Source organism: Hippoglossus hippoglossus, chromosome 4 (assembly GCF_009819705.1).
Source record: "Hippoglossus hippoglossus isolate fHipHip1 chromosome 4, fHipHip1.pri, whole genome shotgun sequence".
NCBI lineage: Eukaryota > Metazoa > Chordata > Actinopteri > Pleuronectiformes > Pleuronectidae > Hippoglossus > Hippoglossus hippoglossus.
This window is the reverse complement of record NC_047154.1, coordinates 7,340,347-7,363,360: the sequence shown is the minus strand read 5'-3', so window position 1 is coordinate 7,363,360 and position 23,014 is coordinate 7,340,347. Positions and strand designations below refer to the sequence as shown.

General features: G+C 41.9%; 1 protein-coding gene across 3 annotated transcripts in view; it reads left to right on the top strand.

The window, feature by feature from the left end:
* Positions 1-209: 209 nt before the first annotated feature.
* Positions 210-23,014, top strand: part of clocka (clock circadian regulator a) — a 49,329-nt gene continuing 26,524 nt past the window's right edge. For 2 of the 3 annotated variants that reach the window (XR_004613542.1, XM_034581937.1), the window contains exons 1-21: positions 210-357; positions 5,165-5,244; positions 13,742-13,963; positions 14,051-14,142; positions 14,592-14,651; positions 14,938-15,086; positions 15,173-15,264; positions 15,368-15,457; positions 16,107-16,227; positions 16,329-16,442; positions 16,532-16,650; positions 18,444-18,526; positions 19,929-20,035; positions 20,150-20,297; positions 20,414-20,489; positions 20,583-20,724; positions 20,850-20,950; positions 21,090-21,275; positions 22,051-22,209; positions 22,351-22,560; positions 22,665-22,852. Coding sequence is in view for 2 of the 3 variants with exons in the window: in XM_034581937.1 (XP_034437828.1) it covers positions 14,123-14,142; positions 14,592-14,651; positions 14,938-15,086; positions 15,173-15,264; positions 15,368-15,457; positions 16,107-16,227; positions 16,329-16,442; positions 16,532-16,650; positions 18,444-18,526; positions 19,929-20,035; positions 20,150-20,297; positions 20,414-20,489; positions 20,583-20,724; positions 20,850-20,950; positions 21,090-21,275; positions 22,051-22,209; positions 22,351-22,560; positions 22,665-22,852 (2,165 nt within the window). In the remaining variant the exon portion in view is untranslated. The remainder of the gene's footprint in view (positions 358-5,164; positions 5,245-13,741; positions 13,964-14,050; positions 14,143-14,591; positions 14,652-14,937; positions 15,087-15,172; positions 15,265-15,367; positions 15,458-16,106; positions 16,228-16,328; positions 16,443-16,531; positions 16,651-18,443; positions 18,527-19,928; positions 20,036-20,149; positions 20,298-20,413; positions 20,490-20,582; positions 20,725-20,849; positions 20,951-21,089; positions 21,276-22,050; positions 22,210-22,350; positions 22,561-22,664; positions 22,853-23,014) is intronic. The other variant, XM_034581938.1, reaches the window with a different exon arrangement.

Below are 23,014 nucleotides of genomic sequence, written 5' to 3'. Positions count from 1 at the left end.
GCCAAACAGGCATAAATGATCTTTATTATGTTGTTATATATGATTCATACAACATTTGACTCCAGAAAGGGGAAAACTTTACATGTGACAAGTTATCCACAAGTTATTATGAAGTCGAATTTGTAGTTTTTACACCGTAAGAAACTAAAAATAAATGACAAACAACTATTGGAACCCCTGAGTGTGTGTGCAGTGGATGCGGGTGAGACGTGTGTGAGATGTGGAGCCCAGCAGCGGGCCCTCTTGCCTCTTGGCTCCTGCTCCAGCTCCGGTCCTCCCGCCTCAGCCCTGCGCAGTCCTCCGACAGCAGCGCCACTGGCTGCAGGGATATCCCGATGAGAGGGGAGGCTGCTCGGGGTAAGTGGGACATCTCGGACCGCTGAACTCCGCTCCGTGTTGGTTTCGCATGTCTCCGCAGCCTCTCCTTGTGCCGCTGTCAGGCGCAGAGCTGCAAACAGGGACAGTTGTGCTTTTGCCTGTTTGGTGACAGGGACTGGCCAGAGGCCCGGTGACCCACATTCTTATCTAATGCTGGATGTTAGCGTAGCTAGCTAGCTCCGGCTGAAGTGGGCTGACACACATTCGGTGCGCTGTGTGCAGGCGAGTTCAACCACTCGCTGTGTTGTATATTGTAAAGTCGGGATTCGGCGGGGAAATGACGCCTGGCTAATTTCCCACGGACAGGGGAGCAGTGGCAGTGTGTGTCTCGTGTCGCAGTGAGTGTCTTCAACTAGAAAAGCTGTTGTTTTGTTTCGGTAATTGACGGTAGCGTGTAAGCTAGGTTGGCGTTAGCCTCCTAGCAATCAGTGCCCGGCTTGCCGGCCGGCATCGGCGGCAGCGGGCAGACGGCTGCTCGGTGGCGGGCTGGAGCCTGGTTGTGCCCGGGCTGCTCGCTGCGAGGCTGGCGGTGGTTCCGCTGACTTCACACACCTGACAGCCGGACACGTCTCACCGGCTCAGGCTTTCCCCGCGTCTGCCGCCTCTTTTAGAAGGGTATGTCTGATTTTCATCCGTGATCATTATCGACCTGTGACAAATCTCCAGCCGTGTGTCCCCTGTGTGTGCTCCGCTGCTCCTCAGTCACCAGCCACCTCTTACACTGGCGCACCTGTCAGCTGCGTCCAGTCAAAACACGACATGTTGTTGAAGAGGTGTTGGATGCGGACCGGAATCATATGGTGCACCTGGTGAGATGAGTCTGTGCAGTCTGATACCTGTCTGTGAACCAGCCACCTGTATGTGAAACACATGGGCAAGAGTAACGGTTGGTTTGTGTTATTGAAATTAAATCAAAGTTTGTTACTGAAATATAATCAGAATGAGATCTATTTAAAACGAGAAGGCAGAAATGGACATGTTCAAACTCACATTCATGTTGTTTCAAAGTTTGGACTCAGACTTTTTTGTTTCAGACATAATCGTCATGGTTTCTTAAAGCGAGCACCAGCAAAGACTATCTCTCCTTCGACTCTGGTTTAATATGCAATTGTATACAGCTTCGGTTATTAAATGACATTGAAATCTTATTCAATTGGATTTCTATAATTTTAAGTCATAATAAATACCAACTCATGAGATGTGGCTTCGTACAAACCCCAACTCAAATTGAGGAATTTCAGTTATGACAACTGTTTCATCTAACATCTGGTTCGGCCTGATGTTTGTTGCAAGATGAAATCTTTTATAGAGTTTATTAGTATTAGACTCTTTTTACACCCTATTATTTGAATGTTATTTGAACATTTTTTACATGTTCAAACGTATAACATTTATTATATGTCATTAATGATTGTTATTTTTCTGTATTAACATTTAATTTGAGTAAGAGTACAACCAAAAGGATTTCCTAAATACTTGAGAATGTAGGTTGATAAATAATTCTCACTATCGTGCAGACTTATGTGATAAAAACCCACTAGACAACTCCCAGAGTGATTCTTTTGTTGTTGTTGTAAATCTAGGGCTAGCCTCTACAAAAAAACGGTATTTCGTGATATTTTTGCAACTTGCTTGGCCCTAGGTGATTATGAATATTAAAAAACTATTTCTTTAGACAGTAATACTTTCTAAGAGGCCATTGCTAACTAATAATACCTTTCTGGTGTATTTGTACACAAAAGAGATTTAGTAATCGACCATTCAGACTTGTTGGAGCGGTCAGTGGAGCATAGAAAATGACTTACGATGAGATTTTATGGGCGTTATGTGTATCATACTTAAACAGCAGTGGGAACAATTGGAAGCTGAGCACTGTCAAGAGTGTTTTGTTAAAACCGAGGAGGGACACCATCAGGAATGAGAAAAGGAGAGAACACTTTTATTTTATACACATTATTACATCTTACTCCTTATAGTATTTGCTTGTCATGTCAGCTTTTTCCATTAGAGAGGAGGCTGTGTTGTTTCAGATGTGATGCTCTCTGGCTTTGGATTTAAAGCAGGCAGCTTGAATCAATCAGTGGAATGATAATACATGAAGCTACTGGTTCTGTACACATTTGATACTGAGGGAGTATCAAGTAGATGTCATTAGATACCAATAACAGGGCCCTGTTAATGACCCCTGAAGTTTGGACATTGCAGCAGTGTGTAATGTTTTTTTTATTGGCAGAATAAAAAGTTCTCTCAGTGACTGAGTCGTCACAGCCTTGAGCTCAGTGCAGTGGCTTCAGATCTAAACTGTACATCCAGTGTCTCAAGGATGTCTTCTGTCCTCACCTCAGGGCGATCTTCCTACTCTCACTACAGCAATTACAGTGGTACACAATTCATGTACATGCAGAGAACCGTCACTCTTTACAAGCCTTGTATCTGTGTTTTCTCACATACATAACTCATTTCATTAAAGTCAGCTGTGTGTTTGCTGCAGTCTGACAGATCTGCTGCTATCACTAGATTTATGATTTGACTCTGTGTTTTGACTCAGTCTTTGTCAGCGGTGACCCTGACTTTGACGCCATTAGAATCACTTTGCTGTTGAATAACTCTCACTTGCAACTTTCAAAGTTAAAGGTGTAGTAGAGTTTTGTTTTAACGTGTGAAGCATATGAGATGCAACTTTTGATGGGATCTAAGAATTTGATACTTTCTTAATGAACCCGAGATGCTGACAGTCTTGTGGATGTGAAATTTAAGTTCCAGTGCACCATGTAACTGTAAATACAATTCACTGTCCTGGTACTTAAGAATTTTATGTTGTTTGGGGTCTATTAGATCAGCGACATTCAGCTTTTTCTTCCTGATGTTACTGTCTGCACATTTAGAAGATTGCATGAGACTACTTTGTTGCGGCAGCAATTTAATATCACCAGCAGATCTCTGTTACTGTGTGCTTACAGACTGACGTTTTTCACTATTACTTTATAACTTCTCCTTTGAACACAGATCTGCAGTGAAGTAAACATTTTAATGAGCCGGCTTTGTCAATAAATATACAGACTGTAAATTCCTGAGATTACGAGTAGAGATTAATAATAAATTCTACTGGTCTGCCTTTGCTGTTTGGGTCTCCTTATCTCTTAGAAAGAGGACATCCACTGACAGCAACATTAACTGCCAGAGAAATCCTTTTTGTTTTTCTGGTACTGAACTTTCTCTGAGAGGATTCTTCTCACAGATTCTGTCAGAAGTGACTCCGAACATAGTTTTTCACCAAAACCTGTGTAAACTAGTGAAAATGGGTTCCTGCACTAATGGCTGAATATATTAAACTGGACAACATAATCTGGCCTCATGATACACACAAACACTATAATGGCACTCAGTAGAGCGCATACAATCATACCTTCCTGGGTGCAGGGAATAATCATGAATGTTGTGACTGTTGTTTGCCCAATAAATGTTTTACATTACCAATACAAAGACTACAATAATGTCGTACTGTACAGTCCTCCTGTTGTATCACTCATCTAAATACTGAAATGTACTTAATGAAAATGTGCATAGAATTTTAAAGGGTTGGTTTTTGCAACAAAACACAGAACCTCTGTTCAACAAATGTGACAAAGCGCATCATTTAATTGGGTCTCAGTTTGCATGTAATTGCTCTTTCTTACGCTCCATGAATATTTGTCTTTGGCTCAGAACTAGATACAGCAACCTTTGTGTCTGCGTGTTCCGCTCAGTGATAACTACATGTTGCTGTAGTAGGAAATTGTGTGTAGTGTTTTGTTTTCATGATGCTATCTGATTTTTACTATGATCAAGAAAAAATGGGTCAAGTCTTTTTGGGGTGTAGACGTGCATCATTCTTATCTGTAGAATCAGTGTTGTTGGTAAGTGCTTAAATTAGTCATTAGCAAATTAATTTGTTGTTGCAACTATTGTTGTCAGGAAAGATGTGATGTGTTGTGAACAATGTTGTTTTCATGTGAAAGAAGGTAATTCATTTTCTGCAGAGAGAGACCAGAAACGAGTGAGAGTTTCCCTGGAAAATAAAAATCAGCAAATGATACACATAACTATTCCTGAGAAGATGAGCTGTGGACATAAGGTGGTGATACTGGAACTTAAGAAATATAGATATAAATAATAGAAATCCTTGCATGAATATACCGAATTTTGTTGTTAACACTGCAGGTCTGACCGTCCAGACTTCTGGACAATGGTAAATGTTCTGTATTTATAAATTGCTTTTCTAGTCTTGATGACCACTCTTTACACTACAGTTTTGCCATCCACCCTTTTACAAACACATTCACATGCACTTTCTCTATCATACATCATCCGGCACAGCCATCAGGGGCAATTTGGGGTTCAGCATTGGGGAGTCAGGGATTGAACTGTGGTCAGAGGACAACCCGCTCTACCTCCTGAGCCCTTTTTACACAATATAAGCACACACACATAACATACCTTAACACCACTTTCTATAATAATGAGACAAAGTACCGCTCAGCTTTATTGGACGTGATTCCTAGAGCAGATGCTTATGTTGACATTTCCTGGAAGTAGTTCCCCTTTCCCAGATGACGGCCAGGAGCTCAGGTTGTGATTGAACTTTAAAATGTGTGTGTGTGTGTGGTGAGTCCACAGCTGTTCTTATATCTGCAGTGATGAGGGCTATGATGACTCGGATGTTTTACTTCTGATTTAGTTATGTGAGTTTCGTTCCAATTATCTGCTTCTCATTTGTAAATGTAGCTTTTCTTTTCTTGTTCAACAGGTGAAGGATTCAAATAACTTGACTGATATCCGTCATGAAGTGAAGCATATAGCGAATCAACCATCACTCACATACAACAGGTGAGACGTCTTGGAAATGACTTCCTGGATTTTGCTCTCGGTTGTGGCAGTGGACTTGGTTGTGCTGATGAAGCTGTGTGAAGCGTAATTCATCAGTACATACAATATAATCTAGTGTGAAGTTTGATGAAATATATGTTGAGTTTGTTTTAACCGTCTGCAAACAATGATAGATGAAAAGCATTGGAGGGGCAATGCATACCCTGTGTGTGTGCTGTATATACCCCAATCAAGCTATGCTAACTTTTTCAATCGGGTGGAGAACCAGGCACTTCATGAGGAAATTTCAATCAACTGTTGGGTATTGAGAGGAACACCTGTTGTAAGGAGTGACAGTGGAGAGTCAGACTTTGCATATAGTTGGATGAAAATGAAAAGCAGTAGGATTTTTCTTTCAAGGATTTCTATTTATCCATCAAAGCAGAATAGAAACAGGACACGAGCAAGAGAGCTTGCTGAAGTGCAGCCATGCACCACAAACATTGCCACTCAGAAGCAGAGGAAGAAAGGGTATCAGAAAGATTATGAGGAGCCGCAGGGGGCTCATGTTACCAGGAAGGAAAAGATTAAGGCTTATTTCCAGGAGGAGGAGAAGGAGGAAAACATGGTTTTCCAAGAATAACTGAGAGTCAGAGCTTCATACCAAGAAGTCAGCCAAAGTTATGAAACTGACTTCATTACAGTCAAATAGCAGGCTGATGACCTTCAGCGTGAGGTCGACAGGGAAATCAAGTCTCACTCAGACGAGGTGTCACAGCATCTGCTCTCAGTCCAAAACCTAAAGGCTGAGCAGGAGGCCTGTTGCCAAAAGACGGTGTAGGAGAAAAACAAGCCTCTATTAAAAGAACTGTTGGAAGATCATACCAAGAGGACAGCTAAAGCAATTAAGCTGTTGTCCTCAGAGTGAGGAAGCAGGCTGATGACCTTCACTGTGATATTAAGACGGAAATCAAGTCTCATGCAGACATTGTCACAAAACCAGCTCTTGTTGCAAAAGTGGAAGGCTGAGCAGGATGCCCACTATCAAAAGATGGTGGAGGAGATCCGAACTGTGCAGAAAAACACTACAGAGCAGGAAATGCTTTTGGGGAGAGAGATGGAGGAGCTGAAAACTCAGCTCAATGTTCAGCTCTCTGTGAGGCTCAAGGCTGAGAGTGAGGACAATCAGCCTCCCAAGAAAGTCAGTCAGGAGGAGTGTGAGGAGCAGCAGGAGGATAAGTCTGAGAATGAGCCTGCACTTAGGAACAAAACATACAAGCAGCAGGAGTCGCTCCTTAATGCTCTCCCTGATTCTGAATCCATGGAGACTGAGGTGCCTGAGGAGATCCCCACAAAAACAAAGACTGCTTCAATCTGGAAGTGAGTCTGACACTTTCTGGGACTGAGGAAAACCACAGATATAGAAAAAGCCTGAGTTTCCTGCATCCAACAGCTGAAAATGATCTGACTTTCCCTCCCTCACCCACTGTGAGACAACTGACCTTTTTATATCTTGAAAAAGATGCATGTAATGAAACGTTAGTTAAACCAGCCGGTCGAGGCAGATGGCCGTCCACCCAGAGCAACGTTCTGCTCAAGGTTTCTTCTGCTTAAGACGAATTGTTCTCTGCCACTTCTGCCAAGTGCTTGTTCTTGGAATAAATGCTGAGTCTAATATAACACAGCAGGAAAAGCACAGGTGTTCACCAGGTGTTCACCCGCTGTTGTGTCAGCCAAAATCTCTACTGCTGTGAAAAATATGTATTTAATGACATCACTGAGAAAAGAGAATCCAGGTCATCTACAGTGAGTGTAAGGAGTGTGTGGAGCAAAATGTAAATTAATAAAAACATTTGTAATGCAATATCTAGTCGTATTTATTACAATATCATTTCTGCATATATTGCTGTATGTGTCTAATCAAGAGTCAGGCTTAGATTTGAAAGTACAGTTTTTACTTATATGCGTATTTTACCTCATCAAGCTAAATTTAGCCGACAAGATTTCCTGTGATGTCTTATCATCTTTGTTAAAAGAAAACCCTTAAATATTAGGAAAACTAAATATTTCAGACTGACAGAAACTAATGTGATGTCTAACCACCAGATAAAAGTGATGGATTTGTAACAATTACAGTTGGTAACTTGAATGACAAAGCAAAGCGATAATTATTGTAAACTGCTGTATCGATGTATGAATGTAGGGTTGTTCATTGTGATCAAGTATTTTTTTTACTGAAAAGCAAACAACTAAAGTAAAATGAGTTTAATATTTGAGTAGAAAACTGAAATAAAGATATGAACAACCTTCACCAAACGTGCAAATGAATGGTTGGAATATAACACCATGGATAATGTTTGAGTATTCTCATCATAAACCCTGTATGAAGTGGTTTTTGTAATAAAACTAATAATAATAGCTGTAATACAGCAACAGAGGGGGGATACATAACCTCCATTGGTGGTTTGTATACCTATATCAGTCAATGACAACCTTTTTAAAATGTAAAAATGCTATTTCATAATAATGTCTTCATGATGGCAGTCATGCCAAATGATGACGAATGATTGTTTAATATTTATAAACTCTAGATTGTGTATTTAATCTTAGTGGTTGCCAAAGTTGCTGCTTTGCTACTGTAGAGATACTTACAAAAATGTACTTGCACACACACATATGGTAAACAGCCGTTCATAGTATGAAAAGATAGATATCCTTTTCTTGTCACATGTATACATCGTCAAATTGCAGAGCCCCATCTAGAAGTAGTGACTGTATCAGTTGTTTGTGAGTTCTTCATGATGAATGATGGTTAACTTGAGATTGTGCAGTGGCCGACTATGGCAGCGCTGTTTTTACTTGAGATTGAGTGCAGTCAGTAAATTATGATTTTGGCCTGGACAATGTAGGTTGGGATTTCCCTGACACATTCATCTGTGGAAAATAATATAATGACTTCTCAGGAAGTCCTCTGGTAAAGGACAAGGCCATATGGTCATATGTTCACATAGAAAACGTCAAGTAAAGTTGTCCGTTATATTTGGGTTTCTAATGTCTCAACTTGCTCAGAACACTACTGCTGTTTATCGAGAGAACAAATGTCAGTTAGCATGAGATTTGGTGGTCATATGTTGGTCACATTTTGCTCATATACTAAGGTTTTAATGACTGTAGGTCTATATTCAGTCTTGATTTCTTTTATGTGCTATCAGTCGTCCTTCTGAACTTCAGTGACCCACTTGGCATTAGTATAAGGCCCCTGGCTGAGTTCCTGCTCTGCTGGGACAGGAGGCAAGCAGCAGCGGAGGAGCCCCTGCCAGCCACTGCTGCTTTGCTCTCAAATGTTCCTGTCTGTGGGCTGTCGAGTAAAAAAGGCAAAACAAAGGCTCCTTTTGTGCTGCTGCTGGTTCTGTAGATGTGTTTGCATCGAGTGGAAACACAGCTGGCTGCTCAGCACTGAGGGTTTGGCCCAACTCCACAGTAGTGTGGCGGGGAGTGTTCACAAGCTTGTGTTGTAGTTATTCTATTTACTTAAAAGCCAAATGAACATGACATTATTAAAACCAGTCATCAGGAAACAACAATTCCAGGAAACGGAGGGAACACATCTTTATCACATCTTTGTTTGCTGTGGATGTGCAGGCCTGGATGCTGTCATAGACACGATGACTGAGTTATACATTTTGGTTTGTTTGTGCGATGTCCCTGGCAATGAGTGTGTTGCTCGTAGAAGAGTCCAGTATTTTTCTCTGGAATTGTCTGAGAAATTAGGTCTGGACTTTCTCCGGACTTATAAAGAACACAGCGAGAGATTACCTGTGTGTAGCATGCTTGTGACGTAAAAATTCTGCTCTGAAATCACATGTTTTTGTTTACAGCCCTTCAACACCAGTGTTTGCCCTTATTTTTTTTTCTTTATCGTCTTCTTTGTGTATGTCATGTCTTTCTCATCCTGCGATCATTTTATTAATTTTGTTCTTTTCACTTTTGCATCTGTCGCGTGTTAGAAACATTATCAACACACCCACTTACTTGCTGGGAATTCTTCGGACGTTATCCTGCTGTGTTCTCACATGGGCTCCCTCAGATTGGACATTTGACTGACGCAACTGACTCAGACATTTGTGTTCTCACATACAGCCCCTCCAGAACATTTCATGAGAATATCTGGAGTCCAGTGCATGTCTAAAAGCAGCTCTATTCCATATCAGCTTCTATATAACGATAATACAAGTTCATTTGGAAAATAAATTTTCTTTTGACTTAGTTGCATGAATATTATAAATAGACAAGTCAAAGCATACATTTTATTCAAACAATCATTTAAAAAAAGAGAGTTTGAGTTGGTAGACATTTACATTTTAAAGAGAAGTGGACAAGCGAACCTATAATGCTGTATAGCCTGCCTCTGCATTAAGCACTGCTGCTCCAGCCTTTGCATATCAACAAGTAGTTTCAGCCCTCCCTCATTACAGTGGTATTCTAATACCCAGTGAAATGATCTTCTCTAGTGGAGCACACAAACACAAAAGCTGTATCCATTGATGACTGGTCTGTGGTTTAGTTCTGTATGTTTCCTCAGTTTGTATAATATGTTGCTTATTATTGGAATTTCTGAACTGATTCATTAATGATATCGAGGTCTGCTGTATTCTTTCTTTCATTACTTAATTGCCTCACATTTTCTCCTCTGTGGGCAGTGTCTCCTAATTTAATAGTAAGAGCACTCTCTCTGATGCAGAAAATCTGCTTTATAATAGAAGGAGTTGCCTGTTAGTCAGTGGCTCCCTCTGAATGATGCAGCACAGTAATGTTTACATGACGCTTGTCACTGCCGAGCTACATCAGTCGACCTGTCAGTCTTTCGCGTTGCTTGTGACAAAGTGAGAAACTCTCTTCTAATAAGTCTCAGTGTATGATGGAGGCAGAATCAGCTGTGAAGGAATTCAGCCAGGCTATTTATACTCGGAACGATGAGGCCAGTTGCTATGGTGTTGCCCATTGGCACTGTTGCTATGCCGGCATCGCAGTGAGGGGTGTGGCGGGGTGCGTGACGAGCGGCGCCATAGATCCACTTCAGAATGACTCATTTCCTCAGAGCTCTGCTGCCCTACATATGAGTATTCATGCACACACCCACATACACAAACTCAGAGACCATCAACAATGCTGTATGAGCAATAGAAAAAATGATGATGGAAGAGTTCTCAGACTGTGACTTGACGTATTTCCGCGTGAACAATACGCAGGTGTGTTCATTTGAATACGTCTTCTACCCAACATGCTTGACAAAAAACTAAAAACTGGAAAGAGCTGTTTGAAATTCAGCACCTGCACAGTTTTTTTTCCTTGACGTGTGTCTCTGCTGAGGCTTAGGGAACACCAGGAACCCTTTGGATATCATGTGATCAAATGAAGACATTCTGAAACCCTGCTCACACCTTTGTGGAGGTACCTGCTGTGTAAAAAATGTTGAGCTTCTGAAGGGGTTGTGTTGACAGGGAGTGCAGTGTTATTGGTAAAAACAGGAAGGTGTTGCCTGCGGAGCTGTGATTAAGTTAGATCGGAGGAGGAGGAGGAGGAGGAAAGTAGGTCATTGGGCCAGCAGGTCACTGAAGCACCGATGACATCACAGTTATACAACCCCTGCTCTCGCAGTTACACAACGCCTGCTCTGTGCTGCAGCTCTTGCTGCAACCTCTGTCAGTGGCCAGAAATCTCCTCTCCTCTTCTCCTCTCTTATTTTGATCTCATTTCATTAATATCTTTACTTCATTTTTTTGACCTCCTGTGTTCCCTTGTTGCCTATTTTCAGTCTTGGTGTTTGCTCGACTGTTTGAGATGCTGTAGAGCAAAACTGCAAAAGCTGTTTCCCTCTGTGTTTTCAGTATAAAGCCTACATATAAAGCTCAATACTACAAGTCTCCACTCTTTTTATAGCGGTGCCTTAAAGTGTAATTGGCTGCTTGTGTTGACAAACAAGTATCTTAGATAACACACCCATTCTCCGAAAGGCAATGAGCGGTGAAATAGCACTGCATAGTTAAAAGTGAATGGGCCATGTTGAAACCTACTCCTCCTCTTACTGTCATTTCTTTCCTTTGCATGTCCAAATAGTAACGGTGCGTGCAGTGCTGACATACCTCACTTTTTTTGGTGAACTTGGCATTTCATTCATTTAAGCCTTGATTCATTTTTTTTTTATTTCAGTAACAACAACAGTCTGAAATGAGGTTTCCAAGACATATCTCCTGTGTGCTGCCATTAAAGACACTGATCCTAGGCCAGCAGTTCATCTGGCTTTAAATATGTGTTCATTAGAGATCTTCTTTCAAATGTTATCAAATGTGAAGTTTGTCCACATTAAAATGAAGAAGACATATTCAAATTGCATCAAGGAAGCGAGCTCCATATTAGTGGTGTTTGTTAGTGACTGCTTTGATATTTTGGATGCCTCCCCCAGAATGTGAATGTGGGATTAGGCCAGTTCTATTTGTATAACTAAGTGTAGGTGTCTTTTATGCTGTTTGGCTGTAACAAATGTTGTTCACGATAACACACTTCATTTGAACCCATGTATGGTATGAAAATAACTGTTAGAGTGTGCCATGATACAGGGGAAGAAACACTGCAGGGATTTTCTCACCATCACAAATAGGCTGTTATGGTGAGAAAACCTCCCACACAGGTTGTGACTAACTGGTTCATGAAATAAATGGGTCAGATATTTAGGCTAGAGACCCAGTGGGCCCTCTCGATTTAATTTCACAATCTATTGTAGGCCTACCTGTGCAAGGGGAAGAATGGAGTTGGCTGATGTGATGAATACATTTGCAGTGATAGCCTGAACTAGTGACTGGTGGATTGTTTTGGGACAATTTGGATTGTCTGTGGAAAGATTTTATCGATACAATATCATTGTAACCGTGCAAGATACATACATGAAACTTAAGAGTTGCTATCCAAGTGAAGGCGGAGTGTGAAGATGGCTAGGGTCCAATTTACCTATGTAATAATGTAGTAATGATTACTGTAGGCTCATGGGTTGGGATATCAATATGTTGACAGGCATCGCAGCATGTGTGACGGTCTCTCTTTTCTTTTTTCCACCAAAATCTCCTACACTTGTGGAGAGCATCATGGTGCCAGTCAGGGAACAGCTGACAACTCCTGTATTCCTGTATCGAGCTGTCCCTGCAATTTTCCAGCTCTTCTCACCATAATATTAGATTGGTCTTGATTCGAGCCTGGCCGCCATACGTAATAATATTCTTCGGGCTTGTGTGTCTCACAGCTAACTTATACCTCTTTATAAACCACAATTAGCAAGTATACACTATTTTAACCTTGCTTATCCCATTTAAAATAACAGATTTACTTAGTTGCCTCTTTGTTTTTACCCCCCTGGTGTGTCATGTTCAACGTCACTAATTCACTGACAACTGAGGCGCTCTCTCAACTCGCTGTCTTGCCAAATTAGCGTGTTCGCCAGGTGTCTCATTTCCATCACTGCTGTTTGGATCCGAAGCCAATAACAACCTGTGTCTACTGCAGAGTCATTTGACCCGGGGGTGAATGCTGCTTGAATCCATTCCCATTGCAGACCACAGCCAGATGTTAGTTACCTGCTCAATGTGAGCCAGACCCTTTTTCTTTGGACAGACAACTGCACCTTTTTCAAATGCAGCTTTAAAACCCAGACAGACTGCTGGATCAGTTTGAGCTTAGCCTGGCAGCTAAAGTGAAGGTCTGCAACAGTACGGCAGGAGTCTGCTGGCCATCTGGATCTGTAGGACAGAATGCATCTGAATAAAAAGATATTCATGGCAATCTCCCATTTCACACTACAGTCAGCTTCACAAATGAGTCCATCTTTGGTCCTCTGCCAGCCTCACTCTGGTACACTCCCTTCTGCCTGTATTTGTAATCTGTATTTGTAATACAGTAGAACAAGAAATGCTGGAGAAAGAATATGTAAAAACTAAATCTTTATAATGAGACATTATCATATCATTATTAAAACTTTAATTATTTTCATTACACAATTTATCTTAACCTCACATGTCAAAACCAATGCCTGAATAACTTTGATGCAAGAACTAGTCAATGAATCTTAATTTAGTACATTTTTTATAGATGTCACCATGATTTAGGTTCAGTTTGGGGGAGAGGGCGAATCGTGTAATGATGTAAACGTTTGGCCAGTATCTATCAGATGGTTTGTATCACCTCTTACTTGGATGTTTCCCAGCCTAAAATCAGCAAAAAATCAGATGTAGCAGGTTGTCATACTATGCTAAGCTCTATATCTGTTGTATCCTACCTGGCATGAAACATTGCTGGAAATTAGTGAAACAAAAGCGAGATGAAAATAAAATAAACATATAGTAGATAGATACTGTATTTTCAATATGCCCTATGTTGGTATGAGTGCTGATCAATAACATTACAAACTGAGATATCATCATCTGTTAAGACTTCTCTAATGACCACGCACGTGTTTCCTAATCTTCCATAGACTCAGATGTTGCTGCCATGTGCCACACTTGCGCCCGAAGCAGACGAAAAACTCAGCCCAAAGACCTTTTGGCAACTTTCTCTCCTCTGATCCAAGACACGTTCAGTGCCTCTCCTCGAAGACTCTCAAAGCTTCACCACCACAGTGTGTCCACTCATACCCCGCCTTCATCCAGCAGCAACTTTCTCATCCTCTCACAGGACTGGCTGTACTGGCAGTAAGGTAACATCTGGATTTGAATTCAAACAGTTTGAAAGTACTGGGCGATGATGAAGCTGTTGACATGTTGTGGTCTTTTTTTCCTCAAAGGTTCATTCACAAATGTCTACCTCACGATTAAAAGAGCCCTCTCCAACACATCGACCCTGAACAGGACACAAAATGACCTCCAGCATTGACAGGTGCGTCAGATGTTATGAGTTACCTGTATTTGGCTTTTTTGTGACGGCCTTCATCTTTCCTTTTCTAGTCCATGTGGTAACTATGTAACGTCGTGAAGGACTTTCTTCAAATTTGACAGAAATGTTTGCTGGCACTCAAGAAGGAGCTTAAATCCTTTTTCCTATCTGAATAATACACTACAAGCAATGTGTTCAATTCAGTATGATGTTTTGGTGATGAATGATTCATTATTTAGATGTGTTGTTAATCACAAATGTCTCAGATTGATTATAGATCATTTGAATAATTGTTTCAGTACTAGATACTAGACTTTGAAGGACAAGGTATCTAAGTTCATATCTGCTTTTGACACAATACAAGCTTTGAATTCTGAGGAACTCTATTATTCATAAAAGGTTATGGAGGAATTCCTATTAGCTTCAACTGTTTGCTGCTGTCTGCTCTGCAGGGATGATAGCAGTATTTTTGATGGGTTAATGGAAGAAGATGAAAAGGACAAAGCAAAACGGTAAGATTCTCCATTATATGATCATTTCAGGTATTATTATTTCATTTTTGTTAGATTGTTTAAGCTTCACTGAGCAAGAGCACATTTCAAATGCACCTGCCCTGTCTACCCTGACCATAAAGCAGGAGTGCAACAGACCTTCCCATGACTCTATTGCCCCAGTTAAATTTAGCTGCAGTCTTTTATAACTCATGTCTTGTGTGGATGCAAAATAGCTGATGTAGCTTCTACCAGTGCCAGACTATATAATGACAAGAAATTGTGTGTATGGCATCTATATCCTCAGTGTGTCCCGTAACAAGTCTGAGAAGAAACGTAGAGACCAGTTCAATGTCCTCATCAAGGAGCTGGGTACAATGTTGCCGGGTAACACCCGGAAGATGGACAAGTCCACTATTTTGCAGAAGAGCATTGACTTTCTGCACAAACACAAGGGTAAGAAACTGTGACGATTGCTAGAAAACAGTTTGAGGTTACACACTCTTCAGCTGCACCTAAATGTTTTATTCCTCTCTTATTAGAAATCGCTGCTCAGTCAGAGTCAACTGAGATCAGACAAGACTGGAAGCCTCCTTTTCTTAGTAATGAAGAGTTCACTCAGCTGATGTTGGAGGTGAGTAGGAGCACTAGTGAACATAAGAGTTTCTCCTTGTCAAATACTTACATTTACATGCAAGAATATGAGTAAAGTTAAGAAGTGTATTTTGTTCTGACAGGGATTGGATGGATTTTTCCTTGCAATTATGACTGATGGTAATATAATCTATGTCTCTGAGAGTGTGACGTCTCTACTAGAACATTTACCTGTGAGTATAACAAGCTGAAGTTCTGAGTTTATGATGAATAGTGCAGTGTCCTGTTCGCTTGGCCTGTGGTGATGCTGGTTGCAGCTTTTTTTCTGTAACTGTAAAAGTGACCTGCAGTCATTGAGCTGTGGCGAGTAAAGACCTGCGGCTGGAGTCTGCAGAACCCTGTAGCTGCACCACCACTGCTGCTGCTCAAATCACTGTTCACCTGTTTATTTAAAGTTCAGTAAAGCTCGACTCAGTACGCAGAACATCGATCCGGAGAATCAGTTGGTGTTGCTGTGTCGTAAATGCACTGTTGTGATCAACAAAGTCACTTCTGTTGATGAGTCCTAGCTGCTACTACTGCGGAGTGCTGCTCGCCTGTTCACACAAATTTAATTATTGTTGAAAGTTTTGTGTCCAAATTGCACAAATTTGATGAATGCTTCTCAAAAATTGTTGAGAAACAGACAGACAGACAGATTTGTGGAATTATTGGATAGATAAAGAATCTATATTTTAATAGTTCACATGTAAATACTTCAAATGGTTGGAGGATTGATATTTGTAATCACATGTGTTCTTATTACTCATGGCAATGGCCACATGTCAACTCTAAATGAAGTATTTTAAGATTACACATTCTATAATGTTCATTGTGTTTCAGTCTGATCTTGTCGATCAGAACCTGTTGAACTTCCTGCCCATGGGGGAGCATTCAGATGTGTACAAGGCCCTGTCCTCTCACATCATGGAGGGAGAGACGCTGACACCTGAATATCTGAAGAGTAAGTGCTGAAGCGGTTTAATTTTGACGTTATATTATATAGCTGCCTTCAGCCAAGTGCGTGAGGTCTTGTGTTTCTCAATCACTGATCTTTTTTTCCAGCAAAAAATCAGCTAGACTTCTGTTGCCACATGCTCCGAGGGACTATCGACCCTAAAGAGCCCCCTGTGTACGAATACGTCAAGTTCATTGGAAACTTCAAGTCCCTGAATAATGGTGAGTTACATGAAAAAAAAAGTGTCTGAGCCTGGAGGAGAGATTTTCTGCTTGCAAGGTCTAACTTTCTTTGCTTGTCTTCTTCCCAGTGCCTAACTGTACCCGAAACGGTTTTGAAGGAGTGATCCAGCGATCACTTCACTCTGCCTTTGAAGACAGAGTGTGTCTCATTGCAACTGTGAGACTCGCCAAACCACAGTTTATCAAGGTGAGAGCCATTGGTTTGCCTACTCCCTACTCTTCCACTTGCCCTTTCTGCTTTTTATCAGGTTGGCACACATTCACTTTAATCAGAATCAGAAGTATTTATTGCCAAGTAGGTTTACACCTACCTGGAATTTGCCTTGGTATATAGGTGCATACAAAGAACATAAAACATAAAAAACACAATAAGTACTACACATAAGAAAAAAACAAATATAAAATAAAAAGATATAAAAGATATAAAAAAATAAAGTAAAAAGTAAAATGCTAAATGCAAAACAGGAGTGCAATGTGAATGTGCAATATGCAATGTGCAATGTAATGTGTGTTAATGTAACACAGACTTGAGGCGTGGGGGCGGGATAAGAGTCCAAGTCAGGTGGGGGTCCCGGGCCTTGTTGATAAGGCCAACTGCAGCCGGGAAGAAGCTGGTCTTGTGGCGTGAGGTTTTGGTCCTGATGGACCGCAGCCTCCTGTCGGAGTGAAGTACCTTGAAGAGTTTGTGACCCGGGTGGGAAGGATCGGCCACAATCTTACCTGCACGCCTCAGGGTCCTAGAGGCAAACAGGTCCTGTAGAGATGGCAGATTGCAGCCAATCACCTTCTCAGCAGAACGGATGATACGCTGCAGTCTGCCTTTGTCATTGGCAGTGGCAGCAGCGTACCAGATGGTGATGGAGGAGGTGAAGATGGACTCGATGATGCAGATGTAGAAGTGCACCATCATTGTCTTTGGCAGGTTGAACTTCTTCAGCTGCCGCAGGAAGTACATCCTCTGTTGAGCTCTTTTGGTGAGGGAGCTGATGTTCAGCTCCCACTTGAGGTCCTGGGAGATGATGGTGCCCAGGAAGCGGAAGGACTCCGCAGTGTCGACTGGGGAGTCTCTCAGGGTGATGGGGGTGGGTGGGGGTGGGTTCCTTCTAAAGTCTACAACCATCTCCACTGTTTTCAGAGCATTGAGCTCCAGGTTGTTCTGACCACACCAGGTCACCAGATGGTCAATCTCCCACCTGTAGGCGGACTCGTCCCCAGCAGAGATGAGCCCAATGAGGGTGGTGTCGTCCGCGAACTTAAGGAGTTTGACGGACTGGTGACTGGAGGTGCAGCTGTTGGTATACAGGGAGAAGAGTAGAGGGGAAAGAACACAGCCTTGAGGGGAACCGGTGCTTATGGTCCTGGAATCAGAGACACGCTTCCCCAGCCTCACGTGTTGCCTCCTGTCAGACAGGAAGTCTGTGATCCACCTGCAGGTGGAGTCAGGCACACTCAGCTGGGAGAGCTTGTCCTGTAGCAGAGCCGGAATGATGGTGTTGAAGGCAGAGCTGAAGTCCACAAACAGGTTCCTGGCGTAGGTTCCTGAGGAGTCCAGGTGCTGGAGGATGAAGTGAAGGGCCATGTTTACTGCATTGTCTACAGACCTGTTGGCTCTGTAGGCAAACTGCAGGGGGTCAGTGATGGCTTTGAGGTGGAACAGCACAAGGCGCTCAAATGCCTTCATCACCACAGAGGTCAGGGCGACGGGTCTGTAATCGTTGAGTCCAGTGATCTTTGTTTTTTTGGGGACAGGGATGATGGTGGAGGTCTTGAAGCAGGCTGGTATGTGGCATGTCTCCAGTGAGGTGTTAAAAATGGCTGTGAACAACGGAGACAGCTGATCAGCACAGTGTTTCAGGATTGATGGAGAGACAGAGTCTGGCGAGTTAGGGTGTTAGCCTTTTTGAAGGTATGCGCTATGAATATTTTTTACTGTGTATATACATATATAATTATGTTCTACTCTTCCTCTGTCCCTCATAGGAGATGTGCACTGTAGATGAGCCTAATGAGGAATTCACCTCCAGACATAGTTTAGAGTGGAAATTTCTCTTCTTGGACCACAGGTACAGTTTTTAGGCTATTTGTCAATTTCTTCATTTCAGTTTGTGTGTATCATCAAGTGAAGGTGTATTTTACCTAATTTATATAATCGGGGATAATTCAACACCTAACCTGTTTGGTCAAACTCTGACTAAACACCCAGACTAAGACCACCTGAAAAGGAGGGTGTTGTTCTGCTTCCATTTTGGTTCGTTAGTTGTGTAAAAAAACTGGACACATCTTGTTTTTGTATTTTGTTTCATTAAATTCAGTATTTCCATTACTATTAAATCTATCTAATGATTGTGAAATATCACATGAGCTATTTTCCAGTCTGTATAAACTGTTTTGAAGATCCCACATTGTTTTGTAACCATGGTAACATGTATGCATGTCAGAACGTGACTGTTAGGTTCTTCCCTTAAACCAGTCTTATGTTTAGCTTTTGTCGTACTTTGTGTTTTGTAGCAGTAAATGAAACCAAATTGTAACTCTCCCCATGATATTCCAATACATTTCTATTAGCAGTTTTGACAAATAATGCTCATTAGTCTCTTACTTCTACATGAGCGCGTTGTGACTCCAGAGACCATAAATAAACTTGTTATGCAGAATAACCAACTGCCAGTCACCTGAATTACATTTTCTCACGTGAGTCTATGTAGAGCTGCAGATGCAGGATGACGTCAGCAAAACTGTCCAATCAATGAGTCATCTGCAAGTCATGATTCCTCCTCCTGTTTCACTTCTAACAAACCAGTAGGAACAAGAACCACCACAGAGTTGAAAGTTCTCTCCTCCTCCTTTAGTCTTCTTCTTTATATTCTATTTCATCTTCTTCTCATTCTTCTTCATCCTCTTTTTATTGTTGTCCTCTTCTCCTCCTCTTCTCCTCCTCCTTATCATCTTCTTCCTTGTCATCTTCTTTGTCTTCAACATCGTATTGTCTTTTCTTCTTCAACATTGCATACCCATCTTTTTTTCTTCTTCTTCAACATTATATGTTCTTTTCTTCCTCAACATCGTAACTTCTTCTTTCCATAACTCAAAGCTCATCATGTGGCCCAGAGGGTCACACCTTCAGAATCTCAGTGTGACTGGTAAAACAGAGTTAAAAGTAAATCTGTGAAGCAGACATCAAACGAGTCCTCACCCTCTAATAGTGGGGTTAGTGGAATCAAGTCACATGCAAATAAGTGATCCCAGATCACATGATGTTTTTCATTCAGGTCTGCTGTAGCCAGCGGAGCTCTTACAGTAGGAGAATAGGAAAAAAACACTCTCAAACTTGTTTTTTTTTCTACTGTGGAAACTTCATTATAATTCACTCCAAAGTGACTCATGTACAGTACAGTATGTGTAATTTAACAGAAGAAGAAAGCTTGCAGATCTCATTAACATTTAACACAACATTTACTTGTCCAGAGCTCCACCCATCATAGGTTACCTCCCGTTTGAGGTCCTGGGTACATCAGGGTATGACTACTACCATGTAGATGACCTGGAGACACTGGCCAAATGCCATGAACACTGTAAGTATATCTCTGGTAGCCAACAATAAGGCCAGCAGATTTACATTTGTCATTTTCTTTGTGAATTTTCAAACACTAAATAACATCCAGCTTTTACTCCTGGTTTCTCTGTAGTAATGCAATACGGCAAAGGAAAGTCCTGCTACTACAGATTCCTCACAAAAGGGCAGCAGTGGATTTGGCTTCAGACTCACTACTACATCACCTACCACCAGTGGAACTCCAGACCAGAGTTTATTGTCTGCACACACACTGTCGTAAGGTACATGGAAGATTTACTCTGATATCTACATTCATGAATACAAAATTAAAGAAAATGCCCTCATCTCACATCTCTCACTATTATCAAGATGTTATATATTTTCACTGTCCGTATAGTTATGCTGAAGTAAGAGCAGAGCAGCGCAGAGAACTTGGAATTGAAGAATCCCCACCTGAGATTACAGCAGATAAGGTGAGACTTTTGTTCAACACAAGTTTGTGTTCCAGTTAGATCCAGTTTTCCCGTCACTGATATTAATGATAGAAACGCTACCTCTTCTCACAGCAGTCCCAGGTTTCAGGCTCCGAGTCCCAGCTCAACACCAGTCTGAAGGAGGTTTTGGAGCGCTTCGACCACAGCCGGACGCCCTCGCTTTCATCTCGCAGCTCACACAAATCATCACACACCGCTGTGTCTGAGCCAGTCTGTAAGCACCATTAATAAACATCTCTTCACTATCAACCAATGTGACACCCCAACATCTCACGACTGCCACCATGTCAAATTGAGTGGTGTTTTAAAACAAATCTGAGCATCATGTTTTACCCTCAGCATCCCAGATGAAGCTGCAGGGGGATAGGAGTACACCAGGTCGCCAATCTGTTTCTGCCATGGAGATGACGTCACCACGAAGATCGTCTATCAGCAGTCAGGTTGGTGGAACAACAGTCTGTTGTAAAAATGTCTTAACAACTGTGTACTGGGTCATGAGAGTTGAAGCACCCTGATCTCTCTGTTCCCTCTCTGCACCGTATCCTGATTTTTCTGTGGTGTCTGTGTTGTTTCTATCAGCATTCGATGAGCTCCCAAATTACCGAACAGAACGTGACTCCATCCATGGTTCCTCAACAGCAGCAGCAGCAGCAGCAGCAGCAGCAACAACAACAACCGCAGCAACAACAGCAGCAGCATCATCAGCAGCAGCCACAACAACAGCAACAGCAGCCTCAACAGCAACAAGTTCAAAACAATGTACAAGTAAGATATTTATCATGTTTATTTTAACATTTTTATCTTGTATTACTCACCCAGGGTGTTTCTGTATGGAGTTTGCATGTTCTCCCTGTGCCTGCGTGGGTTTTCTTCGGGTACTCCAGCTTCCTCCCTCAGTCCAAACACACGCAAATTGGTCAAACGGGTTCCTAGCAAAAGTAAAATGTGAGTTAGGTTAGGGGTGGCATCTGGGTAGAGAATGCAGGAGTATAAGTTCCACTGCAAAAATATATTTTTTAATTTTTTATTTACGACACTGAAGAAGCTCTCGAATCTTGTTGTCTTTCCAAATAGACATCTTCTATCGCGCCTTCTATATGTCTAACGCCTCTTTTTCATCCTGTACTTCTTTTTTTTTCTTTCAATCTTGTGTCTGTGGCGTGTTAGAAATGTCATCAACAGTGCTCGCAGGGAATTCTTCGGACATTATCTCTCTGTTTTAACTTGAACATTCTTGGGGGGGCTCACAGGAGGCACTGTGGAGAATGTCCGGAGCAATTGACTCAGACATTTACGTTCTCATGTACAGGCCTTGCAGATAATTTCAGGAGAATACCCGGGGGTAAGGACAAGCGGTATAGATAATAGATGGATATATTAAGTGCCAGATCCTCACTCACACATAAGACAGCTTTGGGTCTGCATTAGACCTCGAAGGTCCCCTTTTGTATGAATTCTCATGCACCACGTTGTACATTCACATATGAACCACTTTAGTAACTGCTTCCTGCCATGTTTCCATGTCATTGCTCTTTGACAGTCAATGGTGCAGTTCTCCAGCCAGTTAGAAACCATGCATCACCTGAAAGAGCAGTTGGAGCAGAGGACCAGGATGATTGAGTCCAACATCCAGCGGCAGCAGGATGAGCTGCGGGAGATTCAGGTGGAGCTGCAGAGGGTGCAGGGACATAACCTGCAGGTGAGACTGAAAAGATGCTCAGGAGCGAGCATACAGCTCAGTGAATATATCAGTGCTTTGTGCATTTCATTATTTTCATTTTATTAGCTATTGGGATGGATCTGTTGCTTTGGGAGTCTGAATGTATACTGTATGTTTCAGATGTTCTTGCAGAAAGGAGCTGGAGGACTGAATCTTGGCTCTGTTCAGATGGCCCAGGGGAACACTTTGCAGCAGGGGGGGATGCTCAGCATGCAGGGCCAAGTGGTCTCTGCTGGGCCTTTACAGAACAACATAAAGCAACAACATGCCGTCCAGCCCCAGTCCCAGCAACAAACACTCCTGCAGGAACAGAGCTCAGCACTCTCTCAGGTCAGACAAACTGAATGCTGTTCAGTAAACACATGAAACTCAGCCTCTTGCTGACACATGCTACACACACATGTTTTCACTGACTCTGGTTCTGTCTATTTCAGTCTCAGCGGTCGTCTCTCACCCTGCAGCCTCAACAGAATCCACTGCCTATGTCTCTCTACAACACAATGATGATCCCTCAACAAAGTCCTGCTAATGTGGTCCAGATTGCCACCAGCCTGGCACAGAACACTGGACCCAACACTCCCGCTGTGGCAACATTTGCACAGGACCGTGCTGCTCAAATAAGGTTTGCATTTTTAAATGTATTTTATTGCCATGGTTACAATTGATATATTTCCAGAATGTGAATTCCTTACTCAGTGAAGTATTTTTAAGTATCTCTCTAATGCAATTCTATTTGTGCAAGAGTTAAAAAAAAGAAATCTGACCTAATTTCGACATGTTTTTG